The 17967-nt window shown below is 43.1% G+C and overlaps 1 protein-coding gene across 1 annotated transcript in view; it reads left to right on the forward strand.

Annotated features, from left to right (window-relative positions):
* The window catches only part of LOC106568528 (phospholipid-transporting ATPase IC-like), a 60391-nt gene that overhangs the window by 28504 nt on the left and 13920 nt on the right, over positions 1–17967 (forward strand). The window contains 15 exon segments of the mRNA XM_082960588.1: positions 638–736; positions 1084–1145; positions 1785–1857; positions 1958–2028; positions 2784–2866; positions 3568–3726; positions 3993–4081; positions 12215–12271; positions 12273–12406; positions 12897–13105; positions 13539–13582; positions 13690–13846; positions 16013–16201; positions 16455–16567; positions 16818–16982. Of these exon segments, the coding sequence (XP_082816714.1) occupies positions 638–736; positions 1084–1145; positions 1785–1857; positions 1958–2028; positions 2784–2866; positions 3568–3726; positions 3993–4081; positions 12215–12271; positions 12273–12406; positions 12897–13105; positions 13539–13582; positions 13690–13846; positions 16013–16201; positions 16455–16567; positions 16818–16982 (1704 nt within the window).

Consider the following 17967-nt stretch of genomic DNA (forward strand, 5'->3'; position numbering starts at 1 on the left):
ACCCTGGCCTGAGCAGTAATAAAGTGTTATAATACAGGACCCTGGCCTGAGCAGTAATAAAGTGTTATAATACAGGACCCTGGCCTGAGCAGTAATAAAGTGTTATAATACAGGACCCTGGCCTGAGCAGTAATAAAGTGTTATAATACAGGACCCTGGCCTGAGCAGTCATAAAGTGTTATAATACAGGACCCTGGCCTGAGCAGTCATAAAGTGTTATAATACAGGACCCTGGCCTGAGCAGTCATAAAGTGTTATAATACAGGACCCTGGCCTGAGCAGTCATAAAGTGTTATAATACAGGACCCTGGCCTGAGCAGTCATAAAGTGTTATAATACAGGACCCTGGCCTGAGCAGTCATAAAGTGTTATAATACAGGACCCTGGCCTGAGCAGTCATAAAGTGTTATAATACAGGACCCTGGCCTGAGCAGTCATAAAGTGTTATAATACAGGACCCTGGCCTGAGCAGTAATGAAGCATTGTTGGTCAACAGAAACCCCCAGATCAATAAAATATGAAGCATTATGATCAGATTATTCCTGCAGTTAACACGCTGCCTTTAAACTTTCTAACATGTTGGATAAAGGAATAGATTGTGATATTAATGCACATTATTATTATTATTATTCACCAGATTATTCCTGAGATCACCACGTTGCCTTGGTACACCACCTTAGTGCCTTTAGTTCTGGTGCTGGGAATCACAGCCATCAAAGACCTGGTGGACGATCTGGTGAGTGACTCCAACCTCCTCCTCGCTGGCTGCATCTCAATTCTCCACCCTTCTCCCAAAGTATGCATTTGTTAACACTCCCCGTCATGGATTTAAAAACCAAAGGATTGGCGAGAATTTTTAAGTATACAAGGAAAAGAGTGGAAAATCGGGACATTTGCCGCCGCCCAGGCTCTGTTAACTTCATTCAACCATGTCGTCCAACAGATGAGAGACGGACCAAGAAAGAGGCCTCCTTTTCATTGATAGCATATGCAGTGCACTCCATTTACGAAAGAGAACATTGTGGTCCATTTTTAATCTAGTGCTGAACCCCTGCCTGGTGTTTTCCCTTTCCTCTCCAACAGGCCCGCCACAGGATGGACAACGAGATCAATAATAGGAAGTGTGAAGTTCTCCTGGATGGCAGGTAATGACTAAGAACCATAGAGAATCACTCCTTCGATATAACTAGTTTTATCGTGGGCAGCTCCATTTGAAGGTTTACACCATTTTAAAGTAGTCAACTGGCTGGGACTTGCAGTGTTTTTTAAGGAAGGATCACACAGTTACATCCAGGTCATCAGGAGGGATCAGCCAATAAATGATGCTTGTGAGCAAACATTCCATAACTCCAGATGGCAGTAAATCGCCATCCTTGGCTTTATACCTGTTCAAACAACACACTCTAGGTGGCAGTGTGCACCCTTTCAGTTTGTTTACCAACTCATAGAAGTAGTAGTAGAAGAAGAAGAAAAATGGACTACTTCAAAATGGAGATGTCCTCGATGGCACTGCCCCGTGCTCTCACAGACTCCATAATGGGACAGATACAAAGAAGAGTTGTATATCTAAGTCTGTTATGAACATATATTACACAATACTGTTAAAGTTTCTATCTGTGGGTGTGGATCTCCTTGGTGCAGCAGCTTACCTTTTTTATAATATCTTAAATCGATTTTTGTTGTTGTATTGTCTGTGCTATGCATCAAGATAAATAAACCAAGATTTTCAACATGACTTATAAAGAATCTGAATAGCTGACTGTAACAAACTTATTCCAAACCAGGTTTCAAGTGTCGAAGTGGATGAATATACATGTCGGTGATGTGGTTCGTTTGAAGAAAAATGATCACATCCCGGTAATGTCATATATTTGTTCTCTGACTAAAAACCCAACCAGCCATTTTATAATTCAGTTACAATATTTTGATTTGGTTATTTGCTTTTTTTTTCATTTAGGCTGACATTCTGTTGTTGTCCAGTTCAAACCCCAACAGTCTTTGTTATGTTGAAACAGCCGAGCTCGATGGGTAAGGAATCAGTCCCAAATGGCTCCCTATTCCCTATGTAGTGCACTACTTTAGACCAGAGCACTATAGAACCCTATTCCATATATAGTGCACTACTTTAGACCAGAGCACTATAGAACCCTATTCCCTATATAGTGCACTACTTTAGACCAGAGCCCTATAGAACCCTATTCCCTATATAGTGCACTACTTTTGACCAGAGCCCTATAGAACCCTATTCCCTATATAGTGCACTACTTTTGACCAGAGCCCTATAGAACCCTATTCCCTATATAGTGCACTACTTTTGACCAGAGACCTATGGGGCCGAGGTCAAACGTAGTGCACTATCCTGTATAGAGAATACAGTGCCATTTGGGATGCAGGCCATGTCTTAAAACCTTTTTTTTTTTTTATGTGTGATTTCTAATTTCATATTGCATTTGTCAATAACTACCCCTTGATAACATAACATAATAAAATGACATTGACAGAACATGCTTTTGTGTAAACATACACATTTAGAGGCGAAGTGAGATGAAAAGGGCTTGCTGAGACTTGTTATAATCACAGTCTCCTTCAGCCTGTAGATTAGATTGAAAACTCATTAGTCAAACAATACTATCAGAAGCCCAGCATGGCTCAGTTAATTCAATCAAAGCTCATGTTATTGTCCGGGTGTACAATGTACAGATCTTCCCTTTTTTTTTATATATACTGAATTTGTCCCCTAATGAGTCTACTGAAATATCAACATACATTTTATTGTTTTGCAGGGAAACCAACCTGAAGTTTAAAATGGGTCTGAGAGCGACAGACGAGAGACTGCAGGGGGAGCACCAGCTGGCCCAGTTTGATGGTAACATACTGCTTTACTGTCCGACTTCACTAACAGATGGATGTTAGATACTGTACATTTATTTAGATATGTGTGGTGGGTCTTAAGAGGAATGCGCTCTGGAGAAGAGCATTTGCAAATTACCAGAATGTAATATAAAATGTGTGTATTTTGGAGAGGGAGTGGGAGAGGGAATCCCCATACAGCCATGATAGTGTGTGGTCACTGTTCCCTTGTTCCCCCATACAGCCATGATAGTGTGTGGTCACTGTTCCCTTGTTCCCTCATACAGCCATGATAGTGTGTGGTCACTGTTCCCTTGTTCCCTCATACAGCCGTGATAGTGTGTGGTCACTGTTCCTTTGTTTCCTCATACAGCCATGATAGTGTGTGGTCACTGTTCCCTTGTTCCCCCATACAGCCATGATAGTGTGTGGTCACTGTTCCCTTGTTCCCCCATACAGCCATGATAGTGTGTGGTCACTGTTCCCTTGTTCCCTCATACAGCCATGATAGTGTGTGGTCACTGTTCCCTTGTTCCCCCATACAGCCATGATAGTGTGTGGTCACTGTTCCCTTGTTCCCCCATACAGCCATGATAGTGTGTGGTCACTGTTCCCTTGTTCCCTCATACAGCCGTGATAGTGTGTGGTCACTGTTCCCTTGTTCCCTCATACAGCCGTGATAGTGTGTGGTCACTGTTCCCTTGTTCCCTCATACAGCCATGATAGTGTGTGAGGAGCCTAACAACCGTCTGGATAAGTTCACTGGGACCATGCGTTGGAGGAAGGACCGATTCCCTCTGGATCTGGACAACATGATGCTGAGAGGATGCAGGATCAGAAACACTGACGCGTGTCACGGACTGGTCATCTTCGCAGGTAAATACCTGGTATTCACTCACTCACTCACTTCACTTCACTTCACTTCACTGTTAGTCCACACTTGTTGGTTACGAAGCATGTAATGAATAACACATGATTTGACACACCCACAGACATCCTTTTCAGGTAAATACCTCACACACTTTCATGATCAATGTACAGACATGCCAACAACATGGACATGCGGTCATGTAAATGTGCTGTCTTACACTTAATCTCATGCAAACCCCTTACTCATATGTTTGTTCGCTGTTTTGATGTAGGCGCTGACACTAAAATCATGAGGAATGGGGGCAAGACCAGATTCAAGAGGACTAAAATCGATGAATTGATGAACTACATGGTGTACACTGTAAGTGGTATTACCTTCAGTCATCCACTACACCTCGCAAAATATTTCACCCTTTATTAAATGGAGTCTCATAACAGCCATTTACGTCAGAGTGTGACGCATGTTGAACAAGAGACCTCGGTTTATTGTTTTTTGTAAAGTTGTGACAGTGTTTGCTCTCAAAGTTTGGTTGATATACTTTTTGATTTTGGCACACGCGACACGGTTATCCTCAGTTGCTGTGACTGCTACCATCTGTCCTGGGATCCTGCCAGACCAAAACGTCCAAAGTTGTTTGCTGGAGCTAGCTATCAACCTAGCTGGGCGCTATCAGTATAAAGCTAGCAGGGCTTTCCATTTTGGCCGGGACTGCGAAGGTGTCCCATGCTAATTCTGGCTGTATTCCCTGCTGCCTGTTGCTTTTTCCCCTGTCGTCTGACCTGGCTAGAACTGCGTTGTGTAGCTACCATGGTTAGCCTATGCTGCTACCAACAGTACGTGCAAAGACACTGCTTTAGTGCTCACCGCTGTGAGATGATTTTAAAGGAGGACACATACAGTGTTTCTGCCCTTGGGTGGGCTGTTTTTGTTCACTTAGTTCAGAATTCCCTGTAAGGAGAGAGACCTAGATAGTTTGTGTGTAGGCTACATGTGCCTTTAAAAAAGAATGTATGTAGTTCTGTTTTGAGATATTCTTGTCTATTGATGTTCTGTATTATGTCATTCTGTATTATGTTTTGTGTGGACCCCAGGAAGAGTAGCTGCTGCTTTCGCAACAGCTACTGGGGATCCTAATAAAATACCAAAACCAAGACACTGAAGACCAGCTAGCCTAGCTGGCCGGCAGGCTCAAATGGAGGTCGCTATTGAACGTTTTCAACGCTGCAGGAGCTGTGTTTATTTTTGCTCTATTCCGGGACAATGTGGACTGCCCAGCCTTTCAATGTATCCAATGTGGCTACTCTTAGCAAACAAGTAGCGAATTTACCAAAGCTCCCGGGGGGAATCCTCCTCAAGTAGAGGTCGACCGATTAATCGGAATGGCCGATTTAATTAGGGCCGATTTCAAGTTTTCATAACAATTGGTAATTGCCATTTTTGGACACCGATTATGGCCGATGACATTGCACTCCACGAGGAGACTGCGTGGCAGGCTGACTACCTGTTACGCGAGTGCAGCAAGAAGCATTAAACTTACCTCATAAAAAACAAACATAATCACTAGTTAACTACACATGGTTGATATTACTAGTTTATCTAGCTTGTCCTGCGTTGCATATAATCAATGCGGTGCCTGTTAATTTCTCATCGAATCACTGTCTACTTCGCCAAACGGGTGATGATTTAACAAGCGCATTCGCGAAAAAAGCAGTATCGTTGCACCAATGTGTACCTAACCATAAATATCAATGTCTTTCTTTAAAATCAATACACAAGTATATATTTTTAAACCTGCATATTTAGTTCATATTGCCTGCTAACATGAATCTATTTTAACTAGGGCAATTGTGTCACTTCTCTTGCGTTCCGTGCAAGCAGTCAGGGTATATGCAGCAGTTTGGGCCGCCTGGCTCGTTGCGAACTGTATGAAGACCATTTATTCCTAACAAAGACCGTAATTAATTTGCCAGAATTGTACTTAATTATGACATAACATTGAAGGTTGTGCAATATAACAGCAGTATTTAGACTTAGGGATGCCACCCGTTAGATAAAATACGGAACGGTTCCGTATTTCATTGAAAGAATAAATGTTTTGTTTTCGAAATGATAGTTTCCGTATTTGACCATATTAATGACCTAAGGCTCCTATTTCTGTGTGTTATTATGTTATAATTAAGTCTATGATTTGATAGAGCAGTCTGAGCGGTGGTAGGCAGCAGCAGGCTCGTAAGCATTCATTCAAACAGAACTTTCATGCGTTTGCCAGCAGCTCTTCGCTGTGCTTCAAGCCTATCAACTCCCGAGATTAGGCTGCTGTAACCGATGTGAAATGGCAAGCTAGTTAGCGGGGTGCGCGCTAATAGCGTTTCAATCGGTGACGTCACTCGCTCTGAGACCTTGAAGTAATTGTTCCCCTTGCTGCGATGGGTAACGATGCTTCGAGGGTGGCTGTTGTCGATGTGTCCCTGGTTCGAGCCCAGGTAGGGGCGAGGAGAGGGACGGAAGCTATACTGTTACACTGGCAATACTAAAGTGCCTATAAGAACATCCAATAGTCAAAGGTATATGAAATACAAATGGTATAGAGAGAAATAGTCCTATAATTCCTATAATAACTACAACCTAAAACTTCTTACCTGGGAATATTGAAGACTCATGTTAAAAGGAACCACCAGTTTCATATGTTCTCATGTTCTGAGCAAGGAACTTAAACGTTAGCTTTCTAACATGGCACATATTGCACTTTTACTTTCTTCTCCAACACTGTTTTTGCATTATTTAAACCAAATTGAACATGTTTCATAATTTACTTGAGGCTAAATTGATTTTATTGATGTATTATATTAATTAAAATAGTGTTCATTCAGTATTGTTGTAATTGTCATTATTACAAATTAAATAAATAAATTGTCCGATTAATCAGTATCGGCTTTTTTTGGTCCTCCAATAATCGGTATCGGCACTAAAAAAAATCGGTCGACCTCTATCCTCCAGCTCCCTGGGGGGGAATCCTCCTCCAGCTCCCTGGGGGGGAATCCTCCTCCAGCTCCCTGGGGGGGAATCCTCCTCCAGCTCCCTGGGGGGGAATCCTCCTCCAGCTCCCTGGGGGGGAATCCTCCTCCAGCTCCCTGGGGGGGAATCCTCCTCCAGCTCCCTGGGGGGGAATCCTCCTCCAGCTCCCTGGGGGGGAATCCTCCTCCAGCTCCCTGGGGGGGAATCCTCCTCCAGCTCCTGGGGGGGAATCCTCCTCCAGCTCCCTGGGGGGGGGGAATCCACGCCCCCGCCTACTTTTTCTTTCTCATCTACTCCAGTAGCTGGACGCCACTCTGGCCTGGTGGAAGTGTTGGCGCGTTGGCTCTCCACAGCCAACTGGCCGGTGCTTCGGCAGGGATCTCTCCCCGAAGGTGTCTCCCTCTTCCCAGGAGAATGGAGTCCGTATGCTGCTTCTGGATGACTTGGTGGATGTTGTTGTTCTTGATCCTATCAACCAGCCATGGAGTTATGTCACTTGCCGTGTAAGTCGAAAGCAGCGGCATCTGGTAATGGGGGGCCTCCTTGGCGATGGGAAGCCCGGACTGAACACAAACAGCTCTATGGTGAGAAACATCTCGGTTCCTGGGGCAAAACTCCTGTGCTGTCCTGGAGTACGAGTACAGAACATTAATACTGCTTCCTACCATTCTACGATGGATGCCTGGGGCTAACGCTGTCGTAGTCCATGTGGGGTCAAATGACATTGTGAGGGCTAGCTTGGAACTGATGAAAATAGATTTTAAAGAACTGATTCCTAGCTCTGAAAGATTCCAAATAGCAGCTGATTACTTACATTTACATTTAAGTCATTTAGCAGACGCTCTTATCCAGAGCGACTTACAAATTGGTGCATTCACCTTATAATATCCAGTGGAACAACCACTTTACAATAGTGCATCTAAATCTTTTAAGGGGGGGTTAGAAGGATTACTTTATCCTATCCCAGGTATTCCTTAAAGAGGTGGGGTTTCAGGTGTCTCCGGAAGGTGGTGATTGACTCCGCTGTCCTGGCGTCGTGAGGGAGCTTGTTCCACCATTGGGGTGCCAGAGCAGCGAACAGTTTTGACTGGGCTGAGCGGGAACTGTGCTTCCTCAGAGGTAGGGAGGCGAGCAGGCCAGAGGTGGATGAACGCAGTGCCCTTGTTTGGGTGTAGGGCCTGAAGTAGGTACCGGGCCTACTTCAGGCCCGGTACCAATGCAGGCTACTTGCATTGCACATATGGCAAAAATAGTACTGTAGCTCTGTTGGCATAACTTTTTATAATTAACTTTGACACCTTCTGGAAAACAAAAGATGGTCTACAGGAATGACAGAGTCCGTCCAAATCATCTCGGCTCCTGGACTCTATCTACAGATTATAAGGCTGCGTTGAGACAATGACTTATCAATGACCCAAGTCCTGCTCAGATGATCCCTATTATGGTGTTGCTGAGTTTGTCGTAGTGCTGCAGAAAATGTACATTGTCCCAGGAGTTTTGGAAGTCATAGTGTTTTTTATTTATTTATTGAACCTTTATTTAACTCGGCAAGTCAGTTAAAAACAAAGTCTTATTTTCAATGACGGCCTAGGAACAGTGGGATAACTGCCTGTTCAGGGGCAGAACAACAGATTTGTACCTTGTCAGCTTGGGGATTTGAACTTGCAACCTTTCGGTTACTAGTCCAACGCTCTGACCACTAGGCTACCCTGCCGCCCCTATCTCAAAGTCACTTACGCAATACCTTTTGATATAGTGGTAGCAATACCTGGTTATAACATCTACAGAATATGCAGTAAAGCTTAGATTTCAAATGTCAAATACTGTGGAGTTTCTCCAATTCTTCTCTGCAGATCCTCTCAAACTCTGTCGGGTTGGATGGGGAGCGTCGTCGATGCACAGTTATTTTCAGGTCTCTCCAGAGATGTTCGATCGGGCTCTGGCTGGGCCATCCAAGGACATTCAGAGACTTGTCCCCGAAGCCACACCTGCGTTGTCTTGGCTGTGTGTTTAGGGTCGTTGTTCTGTTGGAAGGTGAACCTTCTCCCCAGTCTGAGAACCTGCTCCAGAGCGCTCAGGACTTCATCAAGGATCTCTCTGTACTTTGCTCCATTCATCTTCCCCTCAATCCTGACTAGTCTCTCAGTCCCTGCTGGAGCTCTGGTAGTGACCTTCGGGTTCTTGGTCACCTCACTGCCCAATGCCCTTCTCTCCCGATTGCTCAGTTTGGCTGGGCGGCCAGCTCTAGGAAGAGTCTTGGTGTTTCCAATCTTCTTCCATTTAATAATGATGGAAGCTACTGTGTTCTTGGGGACCTTCAATGCTGCATACATTTTTTGGTACCCTTCCCCAGATCTGTGCCTTGACGCAATCCTGTCTCGGAGCTCTACAGACAATTCCTTCAACCTCATGGCTTGGTTTCCAGGAGTCCACCTTTGGGAACCTATATAGACAGGTGTGTGCCTTTTTCAATTGAATTTACCACAGGTGGACTCCAATCAAGTTGTAGAAACATGTCAAGGATGATCAATGTAAACAGGATGCACCTGAACTAAAAAAGTTTGTCTCAAAGCAAAAGGTCTGAATACCTATGTAAATAAGATATTTTGGATTTTAATTTTAAATAAATGTGCCAATATTTCCATTTTGTCATTATGGGGTATTTTGTGTAGATTGAGGAATTTGTTTTATTTAATCTATTTAGAATTAGGCTGTAACATGAGAAAAGAGAAGGGGTCTGAATACTTCTCAAATTCATTGTACGGCTACCATAATGTGATCATTACATCCGATGGATTTGGATACTGCTTTACAGCAGATTTCTTTAGCATTAGTAAAGATGTGATCAATACATGTTGATTTAATTCCTGTGCTGTTTGTAAATCCCCTGGTAGGTTGACTGATAACCTGAACCAGGTTGCAGGCACTGGTTACAGTTTGAAGCTTTTTCTTGAGTGGGCAGCTTGATGAAAACCAGTCAATATTTAGGTCACCCAGAAAATATACCTCTGTTGCTATCACATACATTATCAAGCATTTCACACATTATGTTGATACTAAGAGGTTTTACAAGAGGTTTTGTAGTGATTCCTATGTTGATGTAAACTATATTTGCTAGTCTTTGTGTGTGTAATCGGGAGCAACCAGACGCTGTACTTGACACATTCATGAAATGTCTTACTCCAGTTACTAATAAGCATTAAGAAAATGACTGAGAACAAAAATAAGAAACTATACTATGAAACAAAGAGAAATTATATAATGAATGATAGTAAAAAAAAAACTTTAGAGCACCTTAAATTACATTTTGAGGAAAAAAGGCAAACTCAGCTCCATCATTCATTGAATCAGATGGCTCATTCATCACAAAAGCCACTGATATTGCCAACTGCTTAATTTGTTTCATTGACAAGATTAGCCAACTTAAGCATGACATGCCAGCAACAAACGCTAACGCTACACATCCAAGTATAACTGACCAATTTATGAAAGACAAGCATTGACATTTTTTGTTGTTGTCTATCAACAATGACAAGTCACCTGGGTCTGACAACTTGGATGGAAAATTACTGAGGATGATGGCAGATAATATTGCCACTCCTATTTGCCATCTCTTTAATCTAAGCCTACAGGAAGTGTATTCCCTCAGGACTGGAGGGAAGCAAAAGGCATTCCACTACCCAAGAATAGCAAAACACCCTTTACTTGCACAAATAGCCAACCAGTTAGCCTGTTACCAACCCTTAGTAAACTTTTGACAATGCAGATACAATGCTATTTTACAGTAAATAAGTTAATACTTTCAGCACGCTTATAGGGAAGGGCATTCAACATGCACTTACACAAATGACTGATGATTGGCTGAGAGAAATTGATAATAAAAAGATTGTGGGGGCTGTTTTGTTAAGACTTCAGTGCGGCTTTTGACATTATCATAGTCTGCTGCTGGAAGAAACGTATATGTTATGACTTTACAGCGCCTGCTATATTATGAAGAGTTACCTGTCTAACACAGAGGGTCCAGGTAGAATCAGGAATTCCCCAGGGCAGCTGTCTAATGACCTGCCACTGGCTCTGAGTAAAGCCTGTGTATCTATGCATGTGGACGACTCAACACAATACACGTCAGCTACCACAGCAATCACTCTAACACTTAACAATGAGCTGCAGTCAGTTTTTTCAGAGTGTGTGGCAAGAAATCAATTAGTCCTAAATATTTTCTAAAACTGTAAGCATTTTATTTGGAGTAAATCATTCACTAAACATCAAACTAAGTCTTGTAATGAATAATGTGGAAATTGAGGTAGTTGAGGAGACTAAACTACTTGGAGTAACCCTGGATTGTAAACTGTCAAAACCGGTGGCGGTGAGGGGAGAACAGCTCATAATAATGGCTGGAACGGAGCAAATGGAATGGCATCAAACACCTGGAAACCATGTGTTTGATGTATTTGATACCATTCCACTGATTCCGCTCCAGTCATTACCACAAGCCTGTTCTCCCCAAAAGCAACAGTAGCTAAGATGGGGAGAGATCTTCCTTTTTAAATTTTTTTTTATAAAAAAAATGTTTTAACACCCTTTTGGACCCAATTTCGTGATTTTATGATCTTGTCTCATCACTGCAACTCCCCAACGGGCTCAGGTGAGGCGAAAAGACGAGTCATGCTGAAACATGACCCGTCAAGCCACACTTCTAAATACCCGCTCGCTTAAGCCGGAAGCCAGCTGCACCAATGTGTCGGAGGAAACACCGTTCACCTGACAACCGCAGTCAGCCTGCAGGCGCCTGACCCACCACAAGGAGTCGCTAGAGCACAATGACCCCCCCCCGGCCAAACTCTCTCCTCACCCGGACGACACTGGGCCAATTGTGCGCCGCCGTATGGGACTCCTGGTCACGGCCGGTTGTGACACAGCCTAGGATCGAACCCCAGGCTGCAACACTGCGACGCAGTGGAGGCGGCTGCTCTGCCTTAACGACAATCTCAACACGGCAGGTCCTACAGGCCCTAGTTTTGTCGCACCTGGACTACTCCCCAGTTGTGTGGTCAGGTGCCACAAAGAGGGACTTTGGAAAATTACAACTGGCCCAGAACACGTAGAGCTAACATTGATAATGTCATTCTCTCATGGATCAAAGTGGAGGAGAGATCGACTTCATTACTACTTGTTTTTGTAAGAACGTTTGACATGTTGAATGCACCGAGGTGTCTGTTTTGAACTACTAACTACAGCTCGGACACAAGACATGCCACCAGAGGTCTCTTCACAGTCCCCAAGTCCAGAACAGACTATGGGAGATCCATAATAAACCCAAGGAAGAGTAGCTGCTGCCTTGGCAGGAACTAATGGGGATCCATAATAAAATACAAATACATGCTTGAGATGAGATGAATGCTTGTGGAAATAGAGATGCAGTGTAAGAAAAGTATGGAAACTATTGAAAACCTGATTTCAATTCCTTCTCCTCTCCAGATCTTTGTAATCCTGGTCCTGTTGTGTGCTGGCCTGGCCATCGGAAACACCTTCTGGTACGAGGCAGGTAGGCAGAAAGGCCTGGTATCTGAATGACGGTAAGGACCAGACTGCTTCTTACAGAGGATTCCTCAGCTTCTGGGGGTACATCATCGTGCTCAACACCATGGTTCCCATCTCCCTCTACGTCAGGTGAGTATAGAAATAGAATCACAGACTCATTTGACTTGAATGGGGTACCCGTTCTAATAATTATATTTCCCTGTGCGAGTCACTCTCAAACACAGGCAAGGGTTGTGTTCAGTAGGGAACATCGTAGCAAATCTGTGTTTTTATGGGAAAGTTTGTGTAGAACTTCCCTGTTTTTATTCTGTTTCTACCTATTGCACACGACCAAGCTCTTTTGTACCGTCTACCACCTGCTTTTAGAGGGCTTTATTTAGTCAAAGACTCAGAACTGTCATATTATCTCCTAGTATCATCTGAACTGTCGTATTATTTCCTAGTTCCTAGTATCCTAACACCCATGTACCTGTGTACCTGAGGGAATAATAATAATAATAGAATACTGAATTGAGTCATAATGAGAGTATTTCAGGTCCCCACTTCCAAAATAGGTTTCTAATCTAGGGTCTTTCCGTATTTAAATAAAGGTGAAATATATTTCCAATTTCCTCTCCAGTGTGGAGGTGATTCGTTTGGGCCAGTCTAAGTTCATCAACTGGGACCTTCAGATGTACTACCAGGAGAAAGACACCCCAGCCAAGGCCCGCACCACCACTCTCAACGAGCAACTGGGTCAGATCGAATACATCTTCTCAGACAAGACCGGTACCCTCACGCAAAACATCATGGCCTTCAAGAAGTGCACCATCGCTGGACGTACCTTTGGTAAGACTAATTTGTTATATCCTGGCTAGAGTTTAGCTTGGTGTTCCAAGATCTGTTTGTGCTGTTATTGTCAAGGTTGTTGTCATTTCACTACACCCGCAGTACAAAAAGTTAAATTTTTATGAATTATTTTGTAAGGATGTCAACATTGACACATTTTTATTGGAACTGAACTAGTTAAAAATATCAGAACAATATTCAGCATGGACGCTTACTTCACCATCTGCTAAATATGCGTATGTGACCAATAACATTTGATTTTATTTGTTGTCATTGCCAAATTACAATTTTTAAGGTCTGGTACCTCCAAGTATTGCTTGAATGGACATCCTGGTCCACTCTGCATTGTTTTCAATGTAACAGATTTCACCTGTACACATTGTTTAGAAGCTTGTGTTATGATGTGAATTATCCATGTCTTTTCATTTGACAGGTGACCCTGCTAATGTTGAGGGTGTATCTCTGGATCGTGGGAAGGTATTTTTTATTTTTTTACTGAAAGTATTTTATTCAGATTTGACACATACAGTGCTTCATCTATAGCGTTGTCTTGATGGTCATTTCTTTCCCTTGGTACTTCACAGCCAGTGGACTTCACCTGGAACAAGTACGCAGACAGGAAGTTTGAGTACCTGGATCATTCCCTGGTGGCCTGCATCCGGTCCAAGAAGGACAAAGACACCTTGGAGTTCTTCAAGCTGCTGTCTCTGTGTCACACTGTCATGGTGGAACAGAAAGAAGGTAAGGAACCTGCGTAGTGATGATAGAGTTCAAAGTTCAATCAATCATTGGATGATTTATTGATTGGTCAGTTCAGAAATCACTGATCACACATAGTGAGAGAAAAAAGTATTTGAACCCTTTGCTGATTTTGTACGGTTGCCCACTTACAAAGAAATGATCGGTCTATAATTTAATGGTAGGTTTGTTTGAACAGTGAGAGACAGAATAACAACAAAAAAATCCAGAAAACCGCATGTCAAAAATGTTATAAATTGATTTGCATTTTAATGAGGGAAATAACTATTTGACCCCTCTGCAAAACATGACTTAGTACTTGGTGGCAAAACCCTTGTTGGCAATCACAGAGGTCAGACGTTTCTTGTAGTTGACCACCAGGTTTGCACACATCTCAGGAGGGATTTTGTCCCACTCCTCTTTGAAGATCTCTCTAAGTCATTAAGGTTTCAAGGCTGACGTTTGGCAACTCAAACCTTCAGCTCCCTCCACAGATTTTCTATGGGATTAAGGTCTGGAGACTGGCTAGGCCACTCCAGGACCTTAATGTGCTTCTTCTTGAGCCACTCCTTTGTTGCCTTGGCCGTGTGTTTTCGGTCATTGTCATGGTGGAATACCCATCCACGACCCATTTTCAATGCCTTGGTACGAGGGAAGGAGGTTCTCACCCAAGATTTGACGGTACATGGCCCCGTCCATCATCCCTTGGATGCGGTGAAGTTGTCCTGTCCCCTTAGCAGAAAAACACCCCCAAAGCATTATGTTTCCACCTCCATGTTTGACGGTGGGGATGGTGTTCTTGGGGTCATAGGCAGCATTCCTCCTCCTCCAAACACGGCGAGTTGAGTTGATGCCAAAGAGCTCCATTTTGGTCTCATCTGACCACAACACTTTCACCAGTTGTCCTCTGAGTCATTCAGATGTTCATTGGCAAACTTCAGACGGGCATGTATATGTATTCTTGAGCAGGGGGACCTTGCGGGCGCTGCAGGATTTCAGTCCTTCACGGCGTAGTGTGTTAACAATTGTTTTCTTGGTGACTATGGTCCCAGCTGCCTTGAGATCATTGACAAGATCCTCCCGTGTAGTTCTGGGCTGATTCCTCACCGTTCTCATGATCATTGCAACTCCACGAGGTGAGATCTTGCATGGAGCCCCAGGCCGAGGGAGATTGACAGTTCTTTTGTGTTTCTTCCATTTGCGAATAATCGCACCAACTGTTGTCACCTTCTCACCAAGCTGCTTGGCGACGGTCTTGTAGCCCATTCCAACCTTGTGTAGGTCTACAATCTTGTCCCTGACATCCTTGGAGAGCTCTTTGGTCTTGGCCATGGTGGAGAGTTTGGAATCTGATTGATTGATTGCTTCTGTGGACAGGTGTCTTTTATACAGGTAACAAGCGGAGATTAGGAGCACTCCCTTTAAGAGTGTGCTCCTAATCTCAGCTCGTTACCTGTATAAAAGACACCTGGGAGCCAGAAATCTTTCTGATTGAGAGGGGGTCAAATACTTATTTCCCTCATTAAAATGCAAATCAATTTATAACATTTTTGACATGCATCTTTCTGGATTTTTTTTGTTATTCTGTCTCGCACTGTTCAAATAAACCTACCATTAAAATTATAGACTGATAATTTCTTTGTCAGGGGATCAAATAAGTTTTTTCCCTCACTGTATACAGTATGTGATTAGTCCTGTTAATTGAACACACCTAGGAAGATTAGGTAGCCTTCCTTCAGAGTACCATGGAGATCTGGCCCCAGAGTGGATGTGTGTTCAGAGTACCATGGAGAGCCACTTTTAATGGTCTACAAGCACATTTGGCTTTTGAAGTCCTCTAGTTAGTACATACAGAACAGAGAGGAGGGTGAGCAACCTGCATTATAGTAATGCTAGAGGTCAAAGTTCAGAAACCAATTCTTATTTGTAATGGGCTGTTTTCCTGGACACCTAAAAGAAAAAGCCTGGTCCTGAACTTGATGGAGAATCTTCATTGGAAAATCCTTCTTAGTCCAGAACCGAGCTTTTATCTTTGTCTGGGAAACCAGCCCAGGTAGTTTTAGTTTAGAGTACCATGGACACCGATGAATAGTCTATAATAAAGCTGTGACACAACCTATGGCCACAGAGTTTGTATGTCTTGATGTGTCTGTTGTCCTCAATCCTCAGATGAGTTGGTGTACCAGGCAGCCTCTCCTGACGAGGGGGCTCTGGTGACAGCTGCCAGGAACTTTGGTTTTGTGTTCCTGTCCCGTACCCAGGACACCATCACCATCAGCGAGATGGACCAGGAGATGACCTACGAGATGCTGGCCCTGCTCGACTTTAACAGCGACCGTAAACGCATGTCCATCATCCGTGAGTGAATATTTTAAGACTGTGATCATGGTGTCCCTTCTAGGGTTGTAAAAGTTCTGGGAATTTTCGTAAAGTTCCGAGGTTTATTGGAATTCCGAGTTGGAGAATTACCTCCCATTCCTTGATGATTTGAACATCTTCTAACCAGCCTAGATTTATGGGAACTTTAGCAAAGCTTCTGAAATGTTGTAATACTACCCTTTTCACTGTGACCATCTCCCTAACATGCAGTCTCTCTCTCTCTCTCTGACAGTGAGGTTCCCTGACGGTCGGATCCGTTTGTACTGCAAAGGAGCAGACACGGTCATCTACGAACGCCTCTCTCCTAACTCCAAACACAAGGAAGTGACCCAGACTGCTCTAGACGTAAGTCACTGGTGTCTTTTGATAGATTGAAAACCATCCATTACATCCAGCATATGTAGAGTAGTAGGGGCCAGGCTATGAAGCATGTGTGTGGTTGTATTTTGAGCTAAGACATTCTGGACTTTCCCTTTTTGGTTGGTCACTTATTGAATGAATCTTGGCTCCAGTAGTTCCAGAATTGGTTCTCATTCCAGTAATTCCATATGTGCTATGATGTTCAAATAAACCAAAACCTTCTCTTCCGTTGTAGATCTTTGCCAACGAGACTCTCCGGACCTTGTGTCTGTGCTACAAGGATATCAGTAAGCAGGAGTTTGACGCCTGGGCTAAGAAGCACAAGGCTGCCAGTGTTGCAATGGGCAACAAGGAGGCTGCTCTAGATCGAGTGTATGAACAGATTGAGAGCAACCTCATGGTAGGACGACGCTCATCCCACATAATGAGAACATGCTAATCAAAATGGTCAGTTAAATCTAGGGCCTAATTTAATCTCCTGAAGGATCGACCCTTTCTTTCCAGCTTTCGCCTAAAATGTCATACCCAAATCTAACTGCCAGTAGCTCAGGCCCTGAAGCAAGGATATGCATTTTCTTGGTGCCATTTGTAAGGAAACACTTTGAAGTTTGTAGAAATGTGAAAGGAATGTAGAATATAACACATTACATCTGGTGAAAGATAATACCATCTTGTACCATCTTTGAAATGCAAGAGAAAGGCCATAATGTATTATTCCAGCCAAGGTGTAATTTAGATATTGGCCACTAGATGGCAGCAGTGTATGTGCAAAGTTTTAGGCTGATCCAATGAACCATTGCATTTCTATTCAAAATTTTGTATCAAGACTGCCCAAATATATGCCTAATTTGTTGATTAATAACTTTTAATGTTCAAAACTGTGCACTCTCCTCAAACAATAGCATGGTATTCTTTCACTATAATAGCTACTGTAAATTAGACAGTGCAGTTAGATTAACAAGAATTTAAACTTTCTGCCTGTATCAGATATGCCTATGTCCTGGGAAATGTTCTTGTTACTTACAACCTCATGTTAATCACATTAGCTCAACCGTCCTGCAGGGGACCCACCAATCCTGAAGAAGTTTAAAGGACTGATTCACTGAAATCTATGTAATATCTTTTTGGGCAGTAGAATACAGTGCATTCGGAAAGTATTCAGAATCCTTGACTTTTTCCACATTGTTACATTACAGCCTTATTATAAAATGGATTAAATAGTTGTTTCCCCCCTCATCAATCTACACACAGCACCCCTAAATGACAAATTTATTCAGAATATTAAAAACTGATATGACATTTACATAAGTATTCAGACCCTTTACTCAGTACTTTGTTGAAGAACCTTGGGCAGTGATTACAGCCTTGAGTCTTATTGGGTATGA

This window comes from Salmo salar, chromosome 13 (assembly GCF_965601325.2).
Source record: "Salmo salar chromosome 13, fSalSal1, whole genome shotgun sequence".
In the NCBI taxonomy this organism is placed as follows: Eukaryota; Metazoa; Chordata; class Actinopteri; order Salmoniformes; family Salmonidae; genus Salmo; species Salmo salar.